The following is a 26,939-nucleotide window of genomic DNA, read 5'->3' on the forward strand; positions in this document are numbered from 1 at the left end:
AAATCCATTTAGTGAAATCCTGCTAAAGCAGTCATTCAAAACTGAAATTAAGTGCATGTAGCCTATTTCTTTGCACACCTTGAACTCTCCCTTCCTCTCTACCTCAACTTCAGTGGCTTTAGGAAGAAGATAATTAAATGTAGGACTAAGATCTCCCTGTCCCCAAGGAAGACTGAAATCCGCTGAGGAGGGAGGAGGTTCAAGGATGGAGGGACTCAAATTTATGGCTCTGTGAGATTCAGGAACTCAGGTTGCCATCCTACCCTCTCCTATGTGAGAACAAGATACAGGGTACAGGAGTGGCCAAGCCACCCAGGACTGAAGGATAGAGCTGAGGTGAGATAGTGTTCATGGAGGCAAAAAAAAAAAAAAGGGTCTCTCCTGCTCACTGACACTGAGAGTTACATGGAGAGGCACAGACACTGGTGCTGAGGGGCCAAGCCCGGACCAGGGGCTAAGGGAGTGAAAGAGGTCAAGGATCTTCTGTCCCCAACCTAGCTACCCTTGCCTTACCTCTCTGAATTCCTTGGGTTCTTGACAGCAGTAATTGTTGCAGCCTCTGGTTTCCATCATGCTCCTACAGCAGGCAAAACAATAGATCAATGAATAGGGGTTAGGTGAGATCTGCAGTGGAAAAGGAAAGTGAAAGTAATCTTGTAGATGGGGCCTTTTGCTTGGGTTCAAAGTGCTGCCTTGGAGTGATCAGTGCCTGCACCTCCCCATCTCAGAGGGGATCCTCCTGTTCAGCATCTGTCTCATGTGGGCATGTAGGTTGTCCCCCAAATACATTTTCCTGCCCTGCCTGGGTAGACTAGCAATAAAACCACAGAATCTGGAAGAAAGGGAAAGACCAGCTGTCATTAAAGACCAAGGCTACTTGAGAATTCAGGGAGGCCTTTTCATATTAAAACGTCGCCACCTGCCTGATGCAGCTGCCAAGTACAATCCTAAACGGGCAGCCTGTGGTCAAACCAGTTGAAACTGACCACTAGACCCAAGGAGCCTCTTCTATTTGGCATCTTCTTTGGGGGATGGTTCAACTGAGACTGTTGGCTAATGGAAGGAGGATCCAGAAGGCCTTGGCAGTTAAATGCAAATGTTATGTTCAAGAGCTCAACAGGAATTACCAAGAACACAAATAGTAGCCTGCCAAGGCGGGGGTGGGGGACACACTTCTGTAATCCCAGAGGCTCAGGAGGCTAAGGCAGGATGATTGCAAGTTCAAAGTCAGCCTCAGAAATTTAGCTAGTCCCTAAGCAACTTAGTAAGACCCTGTCCCAAAATAAGAAATCCTTTAAAAGGGGGTTGGAGATGTGGCTTAGTAGTTAAGCACCCCAGGTTCAATGCCTGGAATAATAATAATAATAACAATAACAATAATAATAATAAAATAAATGCTGCCAGGATGCAGGGTAGTGTTAGCACAAAGGGAGGAAGTTCACTGCTTGATACGTTTCTTTGGGTTCTGAAGACAGGGTGAATCTATTATTATTTTCAAATAAAAATATAATTTTAAAAGGCAATGGAACTTCTTCCCAACTCTTTATCTTGGGTCATAGTTTTTGGAAACCAACCTTTCTGTTGTGAGGATGCCAGTCTACAACATGGATAGGCCACCTGTGGGGACGTGAACTAATAGCCCTTGTTGAGTTACCTGATGGCATCCAGCATTGAGCATGAGAGTGTAAATGAGCAAACCTACAGAGGATTCCAGCCATCCTTTCAGTTGCTTTGAGCTAATGCTGTGTGCAAGCAGACACTAGCTGTCCTCAGATGCTCTCCTCAAATTGCAGATTCATATGCAAAAATAAATGCTTGCTGCTGTTTTTGGCCACTGGTTTCTGAGTGGTTTATTACATAGTAATGGGTAACTGGAAAAAAAGGGACTTTTTGTCTATGAACATTCCACAGAAAAAGAAAAGAATCCCTTTTTCATTTAAACTTTGTGTTGATAGCATTTTTTGAAGTCTCATCAAATTATACCTTTGAACAGTTCAAAATTGGCTTCATTCCAGTTAGTCTCAATTAGCGAGGTTTTATTATAGCTACCATATGTCCAAATTACAAATTAGGCATGTCATTTGGTTAACAATTCTTATGCTACTTACGGGTATAGAAGGCAATTTGGAAGACATTGTTTCGATATTAAAATAGAATTCTGCCAGGCAGGGTGGCACACACCTGTATCCTAGCACCTCGAGACTGAGGCAATAGTCACGGAGTTCAAAGCCAGCCTCAGCAACCTAGTACGGCTCTACACAAGCTAGTGAAGATGAAGTAATACTTGCCAGAGCTACGAGCGTGTGGTTGTGTGTAAGACCCTATCTCAAAAATAAATAAATAAATAAATAAATAAATAAATAAATAACAAGGACTGGAAATGTGGTACAGTACTTAAGCACTCCTGGTCTCAATCACCAATACCAAAAAAAAAAAAAAAAGATTTTTAGGAGTTTGTGGCATAGAATATTTGAAATTAGGATTGTCTTATGAAATCCAAGAAATGTATACACATAATTATTGTTGACATATAAAATATTTCCAAATGAGTTGTTATGAACTATAAATATATATATTCTACAATTGATGTGAAGTCATCTTGAAAATTGATCTGGCTACATATAAATACTCTCATGTGTCATCAGGTATTTTAGTTCTGCTATATAGTACACTGCCATATTTAGCATGACAGATACAAGAAGACCAGATACAAAATCAGCCTGTACATAGAAAGGTAGGAGTCAGTCTCTTTCTGCTTCTCATTCTCTTTCAAATAACCAGTTCAACATTTGTTAATAGCCCTGTTAACTGTCTCCGGTTTGTTTTACCTGGGAATTCCTGGTTTTGCTGACCAGGTACTATCTTCTTTCTGTCTTCTAAAAATATAAAAAGATCATAGGACATCATGAAAAAAATGAATGTTTCAAAAAATTATTTTGCTCCCTAACATAATTTATTTTTGTTTTTCCATATCCTCTTAGATTGTAACAGAATGAATTCATATTTTAATGGTTGCAGCCTCAGCGAAACAAAATTCGTGTTCTCAGACAATATTGTGTAATCATGACTTCAATCCATGAGCTTAAATTAAAATAACCAGCTCATGAATTAAAATAACCAGGTCTGGCTTGTGTTTGTCCTAGTGCCTCATGATTTTGGTCAGAAATACTTCAGGATAAAGTCCATTTAACCTGCATCTTCTTGACTCTAGCAATGTTGAAATGAGCCCCCTAAAACACATTTGCTCTACCCGTGGATGGTATAAATCCATCAGTCACCAAAATTTCGCATCCCTTTGGACAGGTTCTTGGAGGAGTTTGAAGTTCAGCAGTGCCAACCGCTGTGGCTTTTGGCCGGCACGCGACGCTTGGAACCAGCAGGGGGCGTGAGAGCTCCAAACACCCGTCGGAGTAGCCAGGGGGTGTGGCTTCTGCATCCTTGACGGACAGCTAGGGATGCTAGCGAAAATGAGGTAATACTCGCCAGAGCTAGGAGGGCGTGGAGGTGTGCGTGCGCGTGTGTGCAAGCATGAGTGTGTGAGTGCGTGCGCAAGCCGGAGACTGCGTGCCTCAGATTTCGCGCTGCGGAAATCGGTCGTGCTGCATTAAAAAAAGAAAGAAAGAAAAGAAGGAAGACTCTATCCTATCTTTTTTGGAACAAGGCTGCAAAGTTGGGAGACGGCGACGGTGCCGGGGCCGTGTCATGGCGGGTAGCTTCTCGGCGTCAAGGAACTGGGGAAACCCCTGCAGGCGCGGGTTTGCCTTAGTGCCCTGTTTGGGAGGGGCGATTCATTCTGGAAGCGACTGAGCAGAGCCACAGGGAGGGGGAGCTCTCCCCGCGGCTGTGACTGTGTTTCGTGCGGCGAAAGGGTGGGGAGGGAGGGGAGGAGTACAGAGCGTGCCAGAGCGAGCGCGATCTTGAGACTAGATCCCACCCCGGCGTCTGCAGAGCCTGAGGCGCAACTGGTGCGAGGGCTCTGTCCTCGCGTCCCGGTCAGCCCCCGCTCGCGGCCGCCGGGGCTCGGGCCGCGCGCTCGCGGGGTGGCTTTGCCAGGCGGGGGCTGGTTTGCAGAGAGCCGGGCATTTGCATGAAGCCACTCAACCCCACGGAGCAGCGGCAGCAGCAGCGGACCCCGGCGGCGGCAGCGGCGGCGCGCGGTCCAAGCCAGGCGGCCCTGGTCTCCGGGCCCCGGTGGATGCGCGGCTGGGGAGGAGCCCATGGGCCGGAGCTGAGACTGCCCGCGGCGTTGGGGCGCGGGGCTGGGGGCGCGGTCGAGGCCCGGAGGCGGCGGCGCAGGAGGAAGCGGAGGAGGTCGGGCGCGCCGGGCCCGGGAGGCAGGCAGCGCAGCGACGCCGCCGCCGCCGAAGCCCCGGGCTCGCCATGCTCCTGGCCTCGGCCGTGGTGGTCTGGGAATGGCTGAACGAGCACGGCCGCTGGCGTCCCTACAGCCCGGCGGTGAGCCACCACATCGAGGCGGTGGTCCGTGCCGGTCCCCGCGCCGGGGGCAGCGTGGTGCTGGGCCAGGTGGACAGCCGTCTAGCGCCCTACATCATCGATCTGCAGTCCATGAACCAGTTCCGCCAAGACACGGGTGAGCCGCCCACCACCCTTTGGGACCCGGGAACTCCCGCCTCGTGCACCCACCTTCGTCCACACAGTGGCACTTTCGTGCAGTAGTGTCACCAAGAGGTGTTGGTGCTTTATTCCTTTTGATCCTCTTAGTATCCCACCATCATCACCAAATACACATCCATGCAAGTAATTTTAACTACTGGTTATGCAAACCTTGCTTCAGCCTAGCCCGTAAGAACCCTCCCCCTTCACGCCCCCTTTTCAGCCCTTAGTCTCCCTAAGTCCTTCCTTGTAGAAATTCTGAGGCCTTCTCAGCCCATAAGCTATCCCAGCCACTTGCACCTCTTGGCTGACCCCGCTTTGCCCTCAGCACTCTTGGGCCTGCCACATATTCCCCCCCCCCCGCCCCCAACTTTAGTGTCTCTTCTGTCCTGGGTGTGGGCGCGGGGGGGGGGGGAGAAGAAGAAGGGATCCCCCAGGTGGGTCCTGGGTATGGGTGCTGGGGGAGGAAAAAGGGATCCACTAGAAGAAGGGATCCCCTGGAGGTTGCAGCTGCGGGAAAGCCTGTGGGCCCTCTCTGGGAGGAGAGAAAGGAATTGGGGGGATCCCAGGGATGGAACCCCCTGGATGCTGTGGCATTCCGGAATACCTCTGCTGGTGCACTCCCAGCACCGAAGCAACAGGCCAGAGCAGATGGAGAGGAGGTGGAGGGATGGGGCTCTGGAATGCCTGGCAGGGATGCCTCTCCCTTTGTCCCTGGAGGAGGAGGGGGGAGGAGGCCCATTCCTAAGAAGAAACTGTCCTTAGGCTTCTGACTGAACTGTACCCTGGGTATCCTATGATGGACACCCTGGCCTCTCAGAGTGCAAACTCCTATCTTTCCATGAGAATCAAGTTGCCATTAAGGCCACCACAACCCTACTTCCCAAAGGCTGACCATCCTTTCCCTCTGGGAGCCAGGAAGGGTTCCTGGAAATGGAGGTTATGGGGAGGGTGGGGGACACTGGAGGGAAGAGGAGAGCCTGGCTAAGCCTCTTCACTTGGTCCAGTGCAGCCAGCCCTAATTGATGACCTGGAACAAGTCTCTGTGTGTCTTCACAGTAATCTCTTCGGGGACAAGGGTGGGGGAGGGGATGTTTCTGGAATTCTGGCTGGGCTTTCCCCAGAGTGTAACCCAGGAGCCTGGAGAAACAGGTGTGGTGGGGAGGGGGCAGAGAAAATCACCAGGGAGGGCCCTGCCACTCAGAGAACAGCTGCTGGAGCAGGGCATCTCTGCTTCCTTGGAAAGCCCCCACATCCTGTGTGCTAATTAGGATTGTCATGGGAAAGGGGTATCTTCGCTCCCTGTGTCCCCATCTTTCGTCATAACTCCCAACAATCTCTTTGCCAAGACCCTGCAAACACTGGCCTACTGAGGAAAGTTTTCTGGGGAAAGGATTCCAGAAGTTTTAGTATCTGGCTGGCCTAAATCTTGGTGGGGAAGGGAGGGAGGTGGAGCTGGGAGAGACTGGGAGGAGGGGAGAATAAGGAGGAATGTGGGGAGATGGAGAAAGAGGATTCAATGTGTGAGAGGGAGGAATTGTGCTACTCTGTGTGCAGAGGCCATGGAGGTGAGGGTGAAGGCCTCAGATTGAGGAGAGGAGAGGGATTCTAGCTGTCAAGTGGAGAGCTGAGCCCTGGAGGTGGGAGCATGGACCACCCGATGGGATTCCAGACCTGCTCAAAAATAAATAAAAGCAGGGATTAGTTTTTTTTTCTATTTCAGACTCAATCTCTGAAGTGTATAGAGAACCACCCCGGTGATATACAGGTATCCGCCCCTCTCCCATTTTTGGTAAGGGCAGAGAGGTTTAATGTGTGTTTGTGGATACCTAGGAGGGGTCATGACCTAAAGGATGCTTTTGACACAAATGAAGTTGTACAGAAACCTGGGCTGATAAAAAGCTACTTCCCAGGGACTGATTCCTCTGTCTGAGGACAGGTTGACTACTGCCTGGTGACTGGCAGTTTAGGTAGAGTCTGGGGGCTCTTGAATGTTAGATCTGAGGCAGAGAACTGGCCCTGGATCATTTTAAAGACTGCCTCCGTGTGCATTTTATATTCAGACTGCTTTTTTTTCTCCCACTCACTCAGTCAGATGGTCAACCTTCCTGAACACCTTTCTGTGCCAAGCCCTGTGCTGGGTGCTGAAGGCCCTGGGCTGGATTCCCAGGAATGTTGGGTCTGTCGGGGAGCTTGTCAAAGTTAGAATAGAATCTCTGGGCTCTGAACCCCCCTTCTTCTCCCTTCCCCAACACACACATAATTCCTTTCAATATCTCACATTGATGAGACCATGATACGATACGGTAGGAGCTCTAAGCCACCAGCTCCCAGGCAACCTCAGCCAAGCCCTGGCAATGTTCAATTAAATCACTCACCATCCCCAAGCCACAATTTAAAGCTGGGAACCAGAAATATCCCTATAAACAAAAGACCTGGAAGTTCCCTGCCTAGAGGCAATTCCTCTTTTTTCTCTTTCTTTCTTTGGTTGCCTTCTCTACGGAGGGACCTTTCCTGACTGAGAACATTGTCTTTTTAGCAGTTGCTTGCCTGGCTCCTCAGCAAGTCCGAGTCTCTCTACTCTGCTGGACTCCCCACCTCATCCAGCAGAGTCTCCAAGGAGATGGCTGGGAGGTTGCAGACACCGTCTGCCCGCCTCTGTTTGCCCTGGGCCCTTCTCCTTCCCCAGACCTCCTGAGGGTTTGAGCTCATTTGCGTTCTAGGCAGGTCTCCTCTAGTCATTTTGCACTGAAGTATCTAGAAGAAGGGAAGAGATTCAGTTAGATAGAGGGACTGTTCTTGGCTGCTTCTGAAAGCCTTTGTGGAGTCCTCTCCACCAGAAGTAATTTACCTTGACTGGGCTGCCATTTTTCCCTTGTAGGGTGGTGACCAGAGTGACCGGAGAGCTTGACTTCACTGTCACTTAACCTCTATGCCCTAACACACCTAGTTGTCATCTCCAGGGTTCCAGCAGCAGGATGAGAAAAACCCAGGCTGGGAGTGAGAAGGCATGACTCAGGCTCATTCCAGACTCACTGCCTACTGTGTGACCTTGAGCAAGTCTCCTGACTGCTCCCCTCTCCTTTTCCCCTGTAGAGTGAAGAGTAGCCTTCAGATCCTTCCTTCCTCCCTACACGCAGATTGGAAGGAGAATGGGGCTAACGGGATGTGGCACGGTGTAAGGGAGGATTCCTAACAGTTTGGAGTTTTCTGTGCATTTTTGTCTTCTTTATGTCTTTAATGTGGCAAGAAGGGTCAGACAGAGGAGGTGGGTTTGACTACAGGATTTGACAGATGTTGATTTTTTTAGACTCCCTGCCCCATACTCCCTCCCTGGCGTGAGCACTGCTGTGAAGGAGGCAGTCATTATGGTGACCACATGGTCACTACAGTAGAGAGGATGCACCCTGTGTCGATATCGTGCCAGGCATGCTGCCCATGTCACCTCTTCTGATCCTTACAACAGTCTTTTAAACACTGCTCTTCCCAATTTAGAGGAAAGGAAACAGGTTGAAACAGTTTCAGTTTCTCAAGGGTTTAGGCAGTGGCAGAGCTTAGATTCTGAATCAAGTGCCCCATGCCCCACTCCTTTCTCCTGTTAACAGTTATGGATCAATCACTTTGTATAAGCACTGTTCCAGGTGTGCAAGATACAGCAATAATGGGACATCCAAGACTTCATCCTCATGGAACATTCTGGAGAGGGTGGGGCAGTGCTGGTAAGAAACACCTGAAGTGCCTGCTCTATCAGCAGTGAATCACTTGCATACATGTGTGTGACATGCCCTAGACATGTCAGCTCATGCCTGGAAGGCATTGCCTCCTATTTCCCCAGAGCCGAAACATCTCGGATGCTTTGAGATGCTGGTGTCTGAGTGGTCAGGGAGGGCTGGTTTTCTTTGTCTTTCTTCTTCCTTAGTTTCTGAACATTCTCTATTCCTCTGTGCTTAGAGGTCTTTTACTTGGTTGACTGTACCTAGAACAAGGTAGAACTTCTTTAGACTATCTAGTTTAAAGCCTCATTTCTAGAAAAACTCAAGGTTAGTATATTTCAAATGGGGCAGTCTCTGAAAATAATCAGAGAGTGAAATTCCACCATCTCTCTTGTCTCAAGTCTTTGGTTCTGAGGTTGTTTACTATCTCTTTTTTTAAAAAAAATATTTTACTTTAGTTGTAGTTGGACACAGTACCTTTATTTTATTTTTATGTGGTGCTGAGGATCGAACCCAGGGCCTTGCCCATGCTAGACGATCACTGTGCCGCCGAGCCACAACTCCAGCCCCAGTTGCTTACTATCTCTAACTACCCTCTAAGGAGCAACTGAACTCTGTAACTTTCTGTCCAGAAACAAGCTCTTCTTCTCTTTTATTTTTTTTTTAATTTTTTTATTTTTTGGTAACTGTACACAATAACTTTATTTATTTATTTATTTATTTTTATGTGGTGCTGAGGATCGAACCCAGGTCCTTGCACGTGCAAGGCGCGTGCTCTACCGCTGAGCCATAACCCCAGCCCCAGAAACCAGCTCTTCTTGACACTCCTCTGCCTGTTAATGGCACCACCATTTTGCTACTTTGCCACCGTCAGAACCCCAGGATTCTTTGGCTCATTCTATCATTCAGAGCTTCTTAGGTACCTAATATACATAGCTTTGCAAACACATGACCTAACAGTTGAAACTTTAGTGTGCATGATGAAAGCTCAGGTGCCCAGGTCCAAGCACAGGTGATATTGCCCTTTAGTCTTGAGGGCATTGCTTAACTGGATACCTGGCAATTACGAAGTAGCGGTCCTGGAACCTCACTTGGAAAGCTTTCAGCTACTCATGGTCAGTTCCTACCCATTTCTCTTTGTAGGGTCTTTTTCGTCTGTCATCTCTTTTTCATTTCCCCACCACGCCTCTACTCACTTGGAACTAATTAATAGAGCAGCTCTGGTCTTTCCACTTCTGTTTAACGAACTTGACTCCTCATTGCCTCCAAATTAAATCCATTGCAGTTTGATGATCCAGACTTCCTGTGCCCTGGCTCTGACATCCTGTCCAGGATTATCTTCTTCTATGTCTTATATTTTCTCAGAGTTTTCCATCCTTTTCCCCTCCCCACAACTATTCGTAAGGTCCTGTCTACTGAAATGCTGTCCCTTAGCATTTTTGCCCATTGAAATTCTCTGTATCACTCAAGTCCTATGCCACTTTTTATCCATTTCTTCAAATATTTTCCATTCCAACATTACCTCATTTATCCACGCAATATTTATTGAACCCCTGGGACATGCAAGGCATGTGAGATAGACGTAGGAGTGAACACCATGATGCCCACTATCACAGGATTGGGACTTGGGGGAGGGAGACAGGTACTCATCAAACTAGCAACAAATAAATGTGTAACTGCACATTGAGATAAGACTTTGAAAAAAAAAATAGGAACAGGAACTTGATCTGGTCAGGGCAGCCCAGAATGAATTCCTGGGAAATGATCTTTAATCTGAAAGATGAGCAATAAAGAAAATGCCATATTTTTAGGAGGGAAAACCCAGCATTGTGAAGAGGCCAGAATCAGAGAAGCATAACAGTGGGAGAGTTTGAAGGCCAGTGCAAGGAAAAGTGAACAGAATAGGTTAGGGTGTGAGGTGGCTGCAGAGGCTGGGGTGTAGGGTGGGGATTTGGTCTCTACCTAAGGAGACATTACAGAGAGATTTAAGCAGGGAGGAGACGTGGCTAGATTCACCATGCATTTTGTTGGCATCCTTCATGTGGTATATTTTGTACTTTGTCTTCTAATGCTGTCTTAGGCTGTGCACTGCTTGAAGAATGCTTGAATCTTTGCATTCTCCATAGAAACGAATGGGGGATGCTCAGCAATATGTGATCAATGATTAGATGTCACTGCAGATCAGGGGTCTTCAATCAGCCACAGCACAGTGTGTGGAGCCCTTGTAACTCAGACACTGCCTCAGGCACTGGAATGCAGACAGCTGCGCAGGATGTGCCTTCCCTGACTCTGGACACCTATGCAAAGTTTGAAGACACCTGTGCTCAGCAGGCCCAGTCAAGATCTGCGGCTTCAGACTTCCTGGGGTAGGGGGGCCCAGGATGGGAGAATATCTCAAGAATTGGGTGGCAAGTGACAGAGGACCTGAAGGATAAGGAAGATTTCGGTAGATAAAAAGGGCAAAAGAGGACGTTTCTGGTAGAAGGGCCCTATGAACGATGGGGTAGGGAGTCAGAGAACCCCGAGGGAATGTGAGAGGATAAAGGCAGCCTCTATTTGACAAGAGTAGAGGACAAGACAGGGATAGAAGAAGATGAACTTGGAAAATAGAGCCCTGGCATGGTCTTCAGAAGTCCTGGTATAAATCTCAGGCATCTCCAGGTCAACTGTATTGTCAAGAAAAAAAAAACAAACAACAACAGCCCACATTCGTGAGAATTGCTCAAGTGCATTGTTCTTACTACCCTGCAGCGACTATAAAAGAGTGCTGTGTAAACTCCAAAAACTTAATTTCCTCATCTGCAAAAGGTGTTTTATAGGATTGCCATGAGAATTTTATGGGCTGGCATATATGAGGTGCTTTCTAAGTAATAAAGTTTGTGCAAATATGAGCCAAATAGAAAATTCTGGTCCCTTTCTCTCTTTCCCTCTCTCTCTCTCTCTAACACACACACACACACACACACACACACACACACACACACACTGACTGCATCCCTGAACTAAGGATTCCCCATAACTTCCATCCTGCTTGGACATAATAGAAAGTCAATTACAATGATAATCCCTGTTTTATTGAGTTCTTGCTGCTTGATATTCGTTCCTTTGTTTAATCTTCACATCCACCTGTTGAAGTAGCTGCCCAGGACCCAGATGAGGAAGCTGAGGTTTATCACACAGCTGGAAGAATCTCTCCTGCTCTACCTAAAGCCACATTCTTTGTTCTTCAGCAAGTTGGTTATTAGGAAGGAAATGGAGGCTAACTAGGGAACTCCTGCCGCCCCCACACCCCATCCTGATATTCCCTACATCCCCCAGCAGAGGCCCTGGTGCTGAATAGGGGATTGTTCTGCTTCTCCCTTGTGCCTCTGAATGTTGATGTTTTGGGTCATTAAGGGGCTTGGAGATGGGGTGGGGGGCAGGTTATGACCCTGGCAAAGTCCTGAATAGTCATTGTTCCTTTTCTTCCCCCCTTGAATGGGATTCTGTCCCCATTCTTGGTGTCTCCCTCTGGGTTGGAGGAGGGAGTGGGTCAGAGGCCAACGAGGGGAGCCTTTTCCCACCACTTTGATGGATAGAGCTTAAGCTGACAGATGCAGACATTCCAGCATCTTTGGAGTACTCCCCAGCCTCCTCGTCCTGCCTAGAGATAGGCGTCTTTACCCTTGATGTTGATACCATGAAATGAGCCCTGGTTGGAATGGATCTGGATTTAGGATTGGGGTGGGTAGTGGGGAAAAGGACAATAGTTCCCTTCCAAGCCGTGTTCCCTTCCAATCCTCCTGATTTGTTTCTGTTTATACCTTTACCCTGTAATAACCCTGACCTCTTCCCTGCCCCACTATGAGACTGTCAACATTAAAATGCTATCTTTAGAAGGGTTGGATGTTTCTGAAAGAAAGACATTAGATAATTGTAAAATTATCCTCAGGCCCATGGAGAATGTTTTTGTTGTTGATATAAGATTTAGTGTTGGGAAATACTTAAGAGTTCTCTCACAGGTTACTGTAGGCTTCAGCTACGTCATTGACTTCAGCACCATTTTGTGTTTTAACTGCACCTATAAAGAGCTACTGCAAGCTCCATCACCTCTGCCTCTGAATAGTCCTTGAGTGGAAGCAAAGTTGTTCCTCCATCCTGTAGGTGTCCTGGGTTGGTTTTCTGCATAGTCTTTGGCATAGGGCAACAGAGAAGAAAGAATATGATAGTCAGATCCAAGAATTAAAAGGACCTACTATGTTTCAAGGACATTATATCCCTACATGCAATATGAAATCCAGTATCTGGCATGCACAAACATACACTTACCCAATGAATAAATGAGTCACGTCTAATTTTTACAAAAAGCAGATGAAGGGGTTATACTGTCTCAGGAGAGAAGGGTTGGTTGAAGAGTTCCATATTAGCTAGTAAGTGAATTTTTAAAAAAAAAAAAATTTCTTCAAATTTTATTTATTTATTTATTAATACTGGGGATTGAACTCAGGTCCTTGCCACATGCTACCACGGAGCCCCATCCCAGCCCTAAATTGGTTTGGGTGCTATCCCATCCAGGGGGCCCCCTTTCTGCCATCCCGCTCTGCCCCGGGTCTCCTTGCTGTTACTTCTTGCTTCTGCCCGGCTTTGAGAGCAGACTCCTCAAAGGCAGGAATGAATACTCTCCTTCAGAGCTGACACCTCCGAGTACCGCAGAGCACACGGGGCTCCTCTGACGTTTGCATGTTAACGGGATGCAGTTCAGTGTAGTCCACGCTGACCCTGAGCTCTCCTCTGTCCTCCTCTGGCAGGGACCCTCCGCCCAGTTCGCCGCAACTACTACGACCCATCCTCGGCCCCCGGGAAGGGCGTGGTGTGGGAGTGGGAGAATGACAACGGTTCTTGGACGCCCTATGACATGGAGGTGGGCATCACCATCCAGCACGCCTATGAGAAGCAGCACCCCTGGATCGACCTCACGTCCATCGGCTTCAGCTACGTCATTGACTTCAGCACCATGGGCCAGATCAACCGGCAGACCCAGCGCCAGCGCCGAGTCCGCCGACGTCTCGACCTCATCTACCCTATGGTCACTGGCACCCTGCCGAAGACTCAGTCCTGGCCGGCCAGCCCTGGGTCGGCCACCTCGCCTCCGGCACCACCCTGCTCCTGTCCGCAGTGTGTCTTGGTGATGAGCGTCAAGGCGGCCGTGGTCAACGGGAGCCACGGGCCCCTGCAGCCCACAGCGACCCGCAAGAATGTGCCCCCCTCTGGAATGGTCAAGCTGCCCCCACCACCAGGCCCTGGGGCCAAGCCACTGGACAGTACAGGCACTATTCGAGGCCCAGTGAAGACCGCCCCATCGCAGACGATCCGGCGACAAGCCTCTGGCACACCAGCTGGGGCAACTGCAGGCTCTCCTGCCAGCCCCCCAGGAGCCAACAGCAAGACCGGGAGGGTGGCCCTGGCTACCTTGAATCGAGCCAACCTGCAGCGACTGGCCATCGCCCAGTCCCGGGTGCTGATCGCCTCCGGGTAGGTGCTTCCAAGGCTGCTCAGGGCATTTATTCATCTCAGGCAGAACCTATGACTGGCCTTGTGGGTCAGTGTTAAGAGGGACTGCCAAGACCTTAGCTCTGCTCATCTTGTGCCGGCCCGGGCTGCAGGTGAAGGCCACATCGTATGGGGGAGGGAGGCTTAGCAGTTTGTGGTCCAACAAATCTGGATTCTAGGTGGGACTTTGCCTTTCCCTTGTGGGTGCTTTGGGGCAAGATCTCTAACTTAGAGCCCTAATTTCCTCATTTGTAAATGCTGGCAATCCTATTCACATTAAAGTCACTGTGAGGATTAAAGAAGTTCATATCAAGTCATAATGAGCAGCAGGAACTGAGCTCCCACGATGTTCTGGTTTGGGGGTTTTCTCCTCTCATTTAATCCTTACAACAACTCTATGAGATAGGCATTATTTTCCCTTTGTACAGATGAAGAAAATCAAAGTTCACTTGCTCAAGAGCACATAGCTAGGTTGGTAGGTTCTGAGATTCAGACTTTAGAAACCTTGACGCTGGAGCCAGATTCTGACTCCATAGTGCTGCCTCCCTGCCAAGCCTGTACCATGGTGCTGGCATGCAGTAGGTGCCAAATGCATGTTTTTTTCTTGCTGTTTATTGTCTCAGGTATTCCAGCAACAATGTGGTGATGCTGTGGGTTCTGTTAGGATGGCCTTTTATATTCTTGATCTTCTTGATCATAAAATGGGAGTAACCCAAGTCCATGTGCAACATCTGCAGCCTGAGCCTGCCAGCCCCTGGTTTCTGGTCAGCCTCCTACACCCAACCAATCTTCCCTTTCTCCAGAGAGACCTGGCTCTGCCAGCAGGCCCCGTGCTCCAGATGGTCAGGATGGTTTTAGGATTGCATTGGATGCCTGAGTCTGAAAGTCCAGGTTGCCCTGAGGAGGCACCATCAACACTGTGCTGTTTCTCTGCACACAGTGGCTTAGCACTGGGAGGAGAAAGGGAGGGAGCATACACTGCAGTGTGCCAGGAGGATCAGGCTGGGATTTGGAGGCCATACTCCTGCCTCTGCCATTTGGATTAAGCCACAGAATTTTGCAAGGTCCAATATCATTGTTTGACACTGAATTTGCCTTACCTACCATGGAATCATTGTGAAAACCTCCACAGGAGTTCACCAGATGCGCTCTTCAGCAGTATCTCATTCTTTTACTCCAATACAAGTGTTAGGCACAGGTAGAATGAACTCTCCAGGAGGTCCTCACAGCTCAGCTCCTGTGTTAAAAGGAAGGTTTGGAACCCAGGATTCAGTGTCCTGGTCCACTTTTGTTTTGGCTAAAGCCCAGCTCCTCATTGAAGGCAAAGCAATTCTTAACTGGCAACATGCAAGCCAGATACAGGAGATTTTCCTGACATACTCTTAACTGGTGGAATATTTGGAGAGGGAAATAGGCACCGAAACCATGCCGAGTTTGGTTTCTCCACACTGTCCTGCAGCAGCATTCTGGGGTCCTCTAACAGAGCTCCAGGGTGATCGCTGGCTTTCAAGGGAGGTTCCTGCACTAGATAAGAACATGGCCTCCAAATCCTCACGACTGGGATTTGAGACCAGTTTCCTAGTTGTGCCACCTGGGGCAAGTTCTTCATCCTTTGTCTTTAGTGTTCTTATCTGTCAAATGGAGTGGTAATGTTACCTTCCCTTCAGAGTTCTCATGAGGGTCTATTGAGACATTCATTGTGTAGACTTAGCGGAATGTTTGACACATGCTCAGTTTAGTCACCGTGAGCTGCTACCATTATTACTATCAGGTGTCTACTGAATATATACTGTGGAGTTGCTAAAATCAAGTCAAAGCTGAGCAGGTCTATCATGCCTCCTGTTGACATGAGGCACTGTTGACAAGGGCCAAGTGACCTCCTGCCATCATTGAGGGAGAGGCCCCCCAGTTGCTTTGAATCTTAATGAGGGAGTTGGTAGCACTTTATCTCCGGTCTTTATTCCCTCTGCCTGTCACTAGTATCGGACCTGGAGAATGGGGTGGAGGTCCGCACGGTGCAGTTTCCACAGGGCTATAGAAATGAGCTGTTTCTCATTCTGTTCTATTCTCCTGCCTACCCCGTCTATATTCCAGCACTTTCCTTTTCACCTCCTACCACCTCTCTCAGCCCACTGCCATCCTCTGCTCCTGCCTTTCTTGGTCATTTAATGAGCGTGTTTATTCCCTTTGTCTGGGATTGCCATCCACCTTCTGTCGTGTGGCCCCGCCCCCTCCTCTTTCTGCCCATGACCTCTTCAAGCAACTTTCCCACGGAAAAAAGGGAAGACAGGGAGGGCGGGAGAAGTGGGATGAAGACAGGGGTTGGGGTGGGTGGGGGGGACAAAAGATTCTGTGAATTATTCAGAGACACAAGCAGGGGGTTTCTAAAGGGTGGGGGGGCTGTGTGGTGGCAGGCAGGGCTGCCCCTCTGGCCCTCTCCTCCTCTGTCTGGGCTCCTCTCTCCAGCTAGGCTACAGTTGCCTTAGAGACAAGACCATTGTCCTGCCTGAGGATTCCTGGGTTGGTGCATAACTCAGAAAAACACTGCCTTTCACCATGGTATCTGCAGGATAGTTTCCCTGCCTCAGCCTCTCCTCCCCCCTCATCTTGTCAAACCCTTGTCCTTTCTTGGTTTTATATTTTATCAATGGAAATTAAAACTTGGACCCTCCATAACTGGGAACTGGCCCAACAGACTGGGAGGGGGTCTTCTTGTTGGTGATCGGCTAACAAAGTAGTCAGCCCAGAGACCTTTGGCTGAGCGGAGTTGCCTGGAGGATGTGACAGGCATGCCTACTGTGGGGTGGCAGTTTGATAGAAGGAGGGCCCAGGCGAATATTGCTGGGGCCCCAACAGAGTGGGCAACATGGGCTGTTCTCCAGGGTTTTCCTTTCAATCAGGAACCATGGGGGTGGGGAGATCAGGTGTTGCCAACTGAACAACCCCCAGAACTGCTCAGGGTTCAACTCTGCACCTTTACACTAGAGTCTCCTGTCCTCAAGAATCTTGGAAAGTGGGTCATTCAAGCAGGAAATGGCAGTAACTAAGCCCAATATGGTCCTTTGACAGTTGGACATAAAAGTGTAAACAGCCACCCAAATTTGCATAGGGCTCAGCTGTTTGCAAAGTATTAGACCTAGATCCTGAATCCTCACAGGGACCCCAGGGCGGGATGGGGCGGGGGTGGGGGCAGGCATTTGGGGTGCCCTATTTACAGCTGGGATTTAACTCAAATGTGTTCAGGAAACTGCAGAAAAGCCAGGCAGCTCTACTGCAGGCACAAGCAAATCAGAGCTGAGCTGGGTTAAGATTATATCCTGCTCTGCTCCCTAAACAAATATCCCCCACCCTACCCTGGGCCCCGTTGCTACCCACAGCCTGTAACAAGCCCTCCCACCACGTCGCCCCATTCCCAACAAGCAAGGACAGACTCCTCTCCCACCTGTTGGCCCCCCAGTGTCCTGTGTGTCTCTCATGTCCCACCTTCAGGCCCTCCCCTTCCTCTTTCCAGACCTTCTCCCCCACCCCCACAGTTCTTAGGCTGCTGGGGGGCGGGGGTTGGAGTATTTCCTGGTTGACCAGATTGGGTGTGGAAACCTGCCAGTCCAGTTTGTGGGAACAAAGGTGGCTTTTGTCACCCAGATCACAGCTACTTATCAGCTGGAGTGGGGGACTTGGAGATGGCAAGAGGAAAAAGGGCAGGTGCAGGTTTGGGTGGCAAGTGCTGCCCTCTGGTGGGGAGCAGAGGTACAGGCCACAGGAAGTGGCTCTTTGCCCTGGGAGGGCACCCAGGGCTAAGGAGGCCACCTTCTCAGGTCCTGGGGTGGGGGGCTGTCAAGAAGGTATCCTCTAAACAAAGACCTTAGCTGTTCTACAGACAAGGACATCAAGACAGCCACATTGACTGTGAGGAACTGTTGGCAGGGTTGGGACTGGAGTCCAGCTTTCTTGACTGTGTGTCCATCATACCACACCTGGCCTTGCAGGGCAGGCCCCAGAGCCCAGCTGTTCTTGGCCTGTTGGCACCTGTTTTAAATTCAGCTCTCACATCTTCCCATCTTTGCTGCATGTGTCTTCATTCCTGGGAGAGAACAGCAGCCCAGGCAGGCTCTGAGTAGCTGGGGAGACCCCATCTGTGCTCCCATTCCTGCTCCCCACCTTCCCACCTAGTACTGGGTTTCCTTGTTACCCTACAGCATGGGGTTCTTGGGTGTTGGGGATGATGTAAGAGCTCAGAGTAGTGAGTGACACAGTGAATGTCCCCGGAGCCCGATTCTGGGGTGTGATTGGTTTGTTTAGCCGAGCGACTCTGGTCATGTTTGCTTACCTGTGCACCTCAACTTCCTTGCCTATAAGATAGGGTTAACAACAGTCCTCTTCCATAGGTTGTGGTAAGGACCGATGGGTTTGTATGTTGTGAGCAGTTAGAACCGTTTCTGGAAGAAGGAGGCTCTGTGCATGTCAGGGATCATAATACCAAGATGAAGCCATGGGCTGTCCTGTTCGCTGCTGTGTCTCCAGCATGGAGCACAGTATCTAGCACAAAGTAGGGTGCAATAAGTACTTTTCAAATACATAAATAAACATACTCTTTTCTCCTTCCAATTGCCCAGAATCGCTCTACCCTGTAGCAGAGCTGCTGGCTTCTCAGACTGTGTTACTCCTGGAAGCAACTGACCGGGTCCACTGTCCTCTGCAAGCCAGCTGTGGAGTGTGGGTGGCAGAGGGGATGGCGTAAGCCCCAGCCCACGTGTCCCATATTTTCCTAGTCAGCGCTGTGGGCGGCCGGGCCTTTCCCAGGCAGCTGTGCCTCTCTTCTCCAGCCTGGCTTGCGTTGCTGGAGAGAAGGACAGAGAGGGGAGGAGGTTGTGCCTGATGTTTATGTCTCAGGGAGAAGGAGAAGTGAAAGCTGTTCAAACAGTGATTTCCAAAAGCTGGGCCTGGGGTTGGCGACATCTGCATCCTCTCAAGGAGCTTTGGAAAAAATACGGCTCCATGTGCTCCACGGGTGGAGATTCGGATCTGGGCCCAGGGCTCTCCATCTTTTTGAAAGCATCTCAGGGTGGCTCTTTTATACACTGAGATCTGAACTTGCTTCTTTATCTTTCATCCCTTCAACAAATATTGATTGAATGCCTACGGGTGCCAGTCACTGAACAAAACAAAGACTCAATGAACAAAACAAAGATATTTGCTTACATTCTAGAAAGGAGCTGAGGAGCAACAACTTATTTTGAAAGATCATAAGTTCCATGGGAGGGGGAGCAGGGAATAAAAGGCTGGTCTCAAACTTGCCAGTAGGATAAGAAGGTTTGGAAGTGCCAGGATTGGGTGGAGGGGTAGGAAACAGTATTCAATAAGACGGGTTCAGGAACTTCACTAAGGAGGTAAAATGTGAGCCAGCTGAGACTGCTGGCGTGGAGGAGGAAGCTATGCCTGGTGGAAGAGCACTTCCGTCAAGTGGAACAGCATGTGCAAAGGCTCGGAGGCATATGCTGTTTCCTCTGGCATGTAGGAGAAGCAGCAAGGGCAGAGTAAGGGGCAAGTGATGAGAGGAGGCCAGAGAGGAACAGAATGGAGGGTGCTAGCAAATCATGCAGGGCTGTGTAAGCCTTGCTAGGACTTTGACTTTGACCCTGAGTAAAAACTGAGCTATTCTGTGTTTCAAGGTTCTGAGTGGTGGAGTGGCTCAGCACCTCTGCTGCTGTGTTAAGAACCTCCGGCACCTTCAGTAGGGTTAGCACTGGTCCATTTTGTCCTGCTTGTCAAAACCATAATGTATCTACTTTTTCCTTCCACAGGGTCCCCACTGTCCCAGTGAAAAACTTAAATGGTTCCAGTCCCGTCAACCCTGCCTTGGCTGGTAAGAGCTGCCTGGGGCTGGACTTGCTGGGGTAGAAAAATAGGAGCCATGAAATAGGTGGTGGGCATCTGCGTAGAGGAGAGGATTGGGATGTTCTCAGAAGCAAAAAGGGATTTTAGGAACTGTCCTGGGAGGGCAGGGAGAGTTTGGGAGAGATTGCTAAAAGCCAAGCACACTAGAGAATCCATGAGTCATGGGAACTCTCTGCTGGAGAGCAGGAGTCATCTGATGGGGAGAGAGGAATTCGGGGAGTGCTGGGAGCTCATTCTTCAGCCCTTCCTCACCGTGCCCTGCCCCTTCCAGGAATCACAGGGATCCTCATGAGTGCAGCTGGATTGCCTGTATGTCTCACCAGACCGCCAAAGCTGGTCCTGCACCCACCTCCCGTCAGCAAGAGCGAAATCAAGTCCATTCCTGGGCTTTCCAACACAAGCCGCAAGACCACCAAAAAACAAGCCAGGAAAGGTACCAGCCTCTCGATCCAAGGGGATGCCCACCGTGAAGCCCTGGCTCCCTCCCCGACCAGGGGCACAGCTAAGGCTGTGTGCCTTGCTTTCTGTATCTAAGTGGGCCTCTCTGGCAGACTCTGATGGTTACACTGAAGTGCACTATGTACGAAGCAGATGGAAAAACGTTGGGAAATAGAAATATGCGGTGCAAACATATAGAAACTAAAATATTAGGTATGGCGCAGAGAAGATATGGTAGAAGAGAAAGATCACTTTAGTGTTAGAACAAAAATGGATTCACAGCCTAACCAGTTGTATGATCATGTGGAACCTGTTTTCTCATCTTCATAATGGGGCAAAAATGTCCACAGCCAATTTTCAGCACGTATGTCCTGGAAAGTAGCCATGAGGGTTGGGACAAAGCCAGGGACTTGTATCCACCTAGATTCTCCAGAACTTCTGGACACTGGAATCTCCTTCAGGATCCCCTTCCTACCTGCCCACAACCCAGCTACCAAGGGGTTCATATTACTACCTTCCTGGCACCAAAAGAACCTGGCATAGCTTTAGTCCTTTTGGTCTATAAATCCCAGCAACCTGAGAAGCTGAGACAGGAGGATCACAAGTTCAAGGCCAGCCTCAGCCACTTAGCAGGACCCTCGGGAACTCAGTGAGACCTTGTCTCAAAATAAAAAATAAAAACGGCTGGGGATGTAGCTCAGGGTGAAACACCCTGGATTCAATCCCAGTGTGGAAAAAAATTAATTCTTACCAGAGAAGCAGGACAGTGGAGGGAAGGGCTGGCACCTCAGCTTTGGGCTGTTACACGATCCATTTCCTCAAACTCTTGTCCTACTTTTCCAGTCTATTAAAATTTCCCTGCCTAAATGAACTCAATTGCCTTGCTCGTGGTCTGATTGGGAGTGACAGGATTTTACACTTTCCCACTCTTCCTGCTATTATTAATAGCACATACTGCATCCTTATCTGGCAACGTGATGAAGGGCTGTTCACCCCGGAGCCTATTAATTGTCAAAGCAACCCTTTGAGGTGGGTGCTATCAATCTTCCCCATTTTTATAGAAAAAAAAAAAAAACAGCTTAAAAAAGTGAAGCAAGTAGCCCAGAGTGGCACTGATGTTGCTTCCTCTGTGGCTCCTTGTAAGCCTGGGTCACTCCGGCCACCTCCTTCAGGTTGGATGGTCTCCTAAGGCTCCAGCTCCCAAAGGAATCCCCGGATCATAGCAGCCTGTCAGGATGCTTCCCAGAGTCTCCCTCTACCCTGCTGCTGGGCTGTGTCTGCTGGCCATGACAGCATCGTCCAAAACCAAGGAGGACTGTCCTAAAGCTGGGGGTCATAGCTTCCTATTTTCCCTTACAAATGTCTTACTTTGGTGCCACATTATCAACTTAGACAGTGCTTAGCGAATTGGAAAGTGTATGTGGTCACACTGCCTAATGCTTCCTTAACACCTAACAGTGGACAAAGGGCTTTCATTTCTGTTATCTCATAGGATCGTTTGAGCTAGTCCAGGCTCTTTGATTATAAGGAAGAGAAACTCACTCAATGTATGTCTGTTAAAATGTGGATTCATTGAAAATGGAGAGAAGCCCGTTAGGGAAGTGGCTGCAAGGGTAAAGGCAGATGAGAACATCTCTCCCTCCTCAAAACCTCTCTCCAGCCCTCTACAACCTGTACTCTCTTTCAAATTCTTCTTCTTTTTTTTTTTTCCTATTTATTTATTTATTTTTGGTACCAGGGATTGACCCAGAGGTGCTTCACCACTGAGCCACATCTCCGGCCCCTTTAAAAAATTTTTTTTTTTTTAATTGAGAGACAGTATCTCTAAATTGCTTAGGGCCTTGCTAAATTGCTGAAACTGGCTTTGAACTTGCCATCCTCCTGCCTCAGCCTCCCGGGCCACTGGCATTACAGGCGTGCACCACCGTGCCTCGCTCCTTTAGAATTCTTAAAGCCAATTGCAGAATAAATTGCTCCCTTTTCTGCTTTTGAACTTGACTATAACTTTCCTCTCTGGCACACTTAGGATGGCAAGGCTTGGTGGATCCCTTACCTCTGCCTTGTTAACCCAAGGGATCCCTTTGTCCTCCCAGGTAAAACGCCAGAGGAAGTGCTGAAGAAGTATCTGCAGAAGGTCCGGCACCCGCCAGAGGAGGTGAGTGCAGGGGAAGTAGGGCACGGTTCACCTTCCCCATCACCCACAGTCATTTCCTCTGTAGTAGTTTTCTGCAGGATGTGGAGGAGCCGCTTGCTAATCCCTGACTGGTACAGAGCTAATCAAGCTGGAGCTCAGGCTCCCAAGTTCATGGTCAGAGCTGCAGCTGTAGCTTAACCTTTCCCCTTTAGCGGAGTGCTGATGGAGTCTAAGCTACTTTACATGACAGTTGGAATTTAGGAAAAACAGCATGCTAAGCCACGTGCACTCACTTTGGAATGGAATTGACATAGACCCGTGGTTCTCAAATGAGAAGATTTTGCCCCTGAGGGGACATCCGCTTGGGTGTTTACTGGTATCTAGGGGATAGAGACCTGGGACGCTGCTAAGCCCTCTACAAAGCCCAGGTCAGTAGCCACAGCAAACAGTAGCCACAGTAACATTCCATCAAATGTTAACATCGCTGAAGTTGAGAAATCAGCCATAAATTTATTTAAATAACAGCCTCTCTGGTATATGGGAAACATGATTCCTTTACCCAAGTTCAGCTTAAGCGAAGCTTGTCAGTGTGTCTATTCGCAAGCCATTGGAGGACAGGGCTTGGTCAGGGGTTGTAATGTGATTGACAAGCCCAAGTTCACATATTAACCACTACCAGGGATTACTTCAGGAATTTCTCTGTCGTGTAAAGCAAGATTTCTAAAAGCCCACCCTCCACCCCTGACTTGTCAACTTTCTAGAAGAGGGGGAGTGACAGCTCACCCGGCCTCTGCCATCACATGGGAACCCCCACAGAGGGGCCCCGGCTGCCCAGGCTGGTGAGAACTGATATCCTCTCTGCTCTTCCCCTCTCATCCCCAACCACAGGACTGCACCATCTGCATGGAGCGCCTCACCGCTCCCTCGGGCTACAAGGGCCCACAGCCCACGGTCAAGCCTGACCTGGTAGGAAAGCTGTCCAGGTGTGGCCACATCTACCACATCTACTGCCTGGTCGCCATGTACAACAATGGGAACAAGGTCAGTGTACCCGGGGGCCTGCTGCCCTGCCCCTGGTAGGCTGTGGAGGACCAAGAACATGAGCGCCCTCCACATTCTTCCCCTGGCTGGTCTGAGGAGTCTTACATCGCCCCACTTCTTACTCATCCAAAAACTACCTGCATTTCAGAAGCTGCTCTGTTCATCTCTTACTAGGGGAAGAGCAGAGGCAGTAAAAGGATATCAACCTGAGCATGGGTCCTGGTTAGGAACTGAATGACCTCGGGCAAGATTTTTTTTTTTTCAGGCTCTCTGAGATTTCCTTTTCCATCTGGAAAATGCAGATATAACAATACCCACTTTGTAAGGTGTTATTACTATTATTATCCAAAAGAATTCCTCCCGTGTATCATGGCTGTAGTGTTCCCCACTTCACCTTTACACAGCTTATTGTGTTGATGTTCCCAAAGTGCCAACCTTGAGACTTTTCTCAGCGTCCCAGACAGACAAGGTGTAGGATGCAGTCAGTTCACTATCCTGACCCTGGCCTGAAAGCTTCCATTGGAGTCTCACATTTTAAGAGGTTACTCTGTGTTTAAAGGGCTTTCTTAGCACTTTCTTTCCTTTGGGGTTGACCGTATCCAAGAATGTCTAGTAACTATTTGCTTTTACGTCAGTAGTTTCAAAAATGTCTCTTGAGGCGCTCTCCTTTGTTCTCTTTTGCACTTACACTTGGAAGCATGTGTTTTCATTTTATCAAACACATGAGGGGAAAGGGAGGGTCTGAATAGGATGGAGCCATGCCCCCGAGGCCATGAAACAAGCTAAGGCCTCGGCGGGGAGTGGGACCCCAGCTTTAGAGAGGAGCTGACTCCAATGTGAGCTGTTCCTCTAAATGAGTAGAACTTACATGAGATGTCTCCAAATAGCTCTTCAGAGGATCTGCATCTTCCCAAAGAGTTGGGGGAGGGACATCTGAAGAGAGCTTTGGTCCCAGCTGTGGGAAAGTCCTCTGTCAGCACATGCGTCCTCCTCCCTTCCTTTTGTGAGCCTGGAAATAGGATTTGCTGTGGGGGCTCCCGCAGGGTTCCCCACCCTCCCTGCCACAGCAGGTGGCACCTCACCAGGTTCTCCTGTGAAACCACACCCTTTCATATCTGTCTGGAAACCCCTGTGCCACCAGCAGAGCCACTGGGGGGCAGTGCAGTGCCGTGGGGTGAGGTGGGGGTGATTTAGATGCACTCGCAGGTGTTCTGACCCTGGCTGGTGATGAGCCCCTCAATCTTGCTGTGCCTCAGCTCCTTTATCTGTGAAAGGGGTTTATAATTCCTCCCCAGCTAATGTCAGAAGGTGAGGCTGATGGGAAACAAGCATTGTAGATTCTGTTGTAAGATTTTAAAGCATGACAATTACGGCATCATTTTCTCCTCTGGTTGTTTATGCAGAACTTATCCTCCATCATTCTAAGCCTATTTATTCTTCAAGGGTCATTTGTTTGAAGTCGTCTTTATGTTCTCCAACACAGTGCTCAATTTATCTTTTCCTAGCAGTGGTTTCCAAACCTGAGTTTATTAGTCTTTTCGCAGAAATCATGAATAGACTGATAACACTTAGATAGGCCACTTGCAAAACACGTCCTATGGATGATCTCATATAGTATTCTAACAACCCAGTGAGACAGATACCGTTGTTTTTCTGGCTCTCTAAAGAAACTGAGACTCCGAGAGGATAATTGATTTGTCCAAGGTCACACAGCAGGTAGAAGGCAGAGTAAATCCAGGCAGTCTGACTTGCGAGCTCACATTCCAAACCACTACACTTTGCAGTCGCCCAGTTCTGATAACTGTGGGCCTGGTGTGGGGTCCAAGCATCTTTATTTTTAAGAATCTTTCAAATGACCCTGGTGGTCATCAATTGGGAAGTCGCTGCTCTTGAGAGCTTGCTATCTGTTCTATCCATTTGAGGCTTAGATATGAGATGATGATTCCCTTTGTGGGCTCCCTGCCCTAGTTGCCTGGCCTCTTCACCAATGACAGGGGCGTCCTTTCTATGTTCCTTAGCATGGAGCCTAAAGCTATTTGTAGAATTTTCTTTCTGTTACTTTGGAGATAGCAGCCGTGGCTTATGTAGCTAGTCAGGATTTCAGGTCTAGTGTGGGGTCGGAGGTCGGATCAAGTTTTTCCCCCTTGCCCTTTATCTCTGGTACCTTTGAGGTTGGGTGGGAAGGTCATTAGCAAAACGATTTCCCAGGTTGGCTATTTTGACCTTGTCTCCTCAGGATGGGAGTTTGCAGTGTCCAACCTGTAAGACCATTTATGGGGTGAAGACAGGCACCCAGCCTCCAGGGAAGATGGAGTATCACCTCATCCCCCACTCCTTGCCTGGCCACCCAGACTGTAAAACCATCCGGATTATCTACAGCATCCCCCCGGGCATTCAGGTGAGCCCACCCTCAGCAGTTGCCTTTTATAGTTTTAAGTTTAAATGTTTGCATTCGAAATGTTTTATGCTATGAAAAGTCTCCTTCCCACCCTTGTTCCCCCTCTACAGATCTAATCCCCCATCCTCTCCCCCTCCACTACCATTGTTCTTACTTTCTCATGTACCCTTCCAGGATTCTCTGTGCCCAGGCAACAGAAATTGTATCCGCCCCTCCCATTTTTACACAATGATTGACATTTAGGGACATTGTTTCATACTCTGCATTTTTTCAATGAACAATATAGTTTGTAGGTTTTTCAGTACAGAGAGAACTTCCTCTTTCTTTCTTATATCTGCACAATAATCCATCATGTAAATAATTTAATTCAACAGTCTCAATCAGATGAGAATACATACGGATTATTTCCAATCTTTTGCTACAACGAATAATGTTGGGATGAATAAACTTGTACACATATGAACCTTGCCCAGTGTGCAGCCCTGTACCTGTTTATGTGCCGAATAATTTTCTAGAAGTGGAATTTCTTTGTCAAACAGTAACTTGCATTTCTAATTCCATAGCTACATGATCACACTATTCGATAGCTACACTACTGGCTCTGAGTTTCATGGGCATTTCTTTCCTCTTTGTTTCTTTTAAATACAGTTCCAAGGAACAAATCTGAACAATATTCCTGATGGCAGATGTAAATTTTGTGGCCCTTCTTCCCACAATGAAGCTTTATCAAATGTTCTAGGGTGCAGACTAGATCGACTTTTAGCAAATGTTGATTAGTTTACCTCTTTTACTCCCTCCTATTTGTCTTTTTACATTTAATAAATATCTGCATGTGAATTAGGGATCACAAATACCCTTGGCAGTAGGGAAGGCAGGTGCAGCCCTGATAGGATTCTTTCTCTCTGAAGTCCCCATTCTGCTGGGGCCAGGAAAACCATAAAGCAAACAGACAAATGGGTGCTTGCAAATAGTGATAATTCGTGGGGAAATAACCAGGCCCATGTGATAGCCTATAAAAGAGTTAGGTAAAACATGGTTCTTCCTTGGGGGATTTACCAACCCGTCAGGAAAAGATAAGTGAACACCACCAATTAATTTAGAGAGCAAAATTGGGTGTGCACCATTGATAGAAGTTGTGCGAGGCAGAGTGAACAAAGAACTGCAAGTCCTTCAAAGT

The 26,939-nt window shown here is 48.6% G+C and overlaps 1 protein-coding gene across 2 annotated transcripts in view; it reads left to right on the plus strand.

Annotated features, from left to right (window-relative positions):
- The first annotated feature begins 3,947 nt into the window (after positions 1 to 3,947).
- Positions 3,948 to 26,939, plus strand: part of DTX4 (deltex E3 ubiquitin ligase 4) — a 35,106-nt gene continuing 12,114 nt past the window's right edge. For both annotated transcript variants that reach the window (XM_081279454.1, XM_081279455.1), the window contains exons 1-7: positions 3,948 to 4,591; positions 13,115 to 13,838; positions 19,658 to 19,719; positions 20,023 to 20,184; positions 22,283 to 22,344; positions 23,212 to 23,364; positions 25,601 to 25,762. In XM_081279454.1, the coding sequence (XP_081135580.1) occupies positions 4,381 to 4,591; positions 13,115 to 13,838; positions 19,658 to 19,719; positions 20,023 to 20,184; positions 22,283 to 22,344; positions 23,212 to 23,364; positions 25,601 to 25,762 (1,536 nt within the window). In that variant the 5' untranslated portion in view covers positions 3,948 to 4,380. The remainder of the gene's footprint in view (positions 4,592 to 13,114; positions 13,839 to 19,657; positions 19,720 to 20,022; positions 20,185 to 22,282; positions 22,345 to 23,211; positions 23,365 to 25,600; positions 25,763 to 26,939) is intronic.

This window comes from Spermophilus citellus, assembly GCF_964194105.1.
Source record: "Spermophilus citellus genome assembly, chromosome: 2".
NCBI lineage: Eukaryota > Metazoa > Chordata > Mammalia > Rodentia > Sciuridae > Spermophilus > Spermophilus citellus.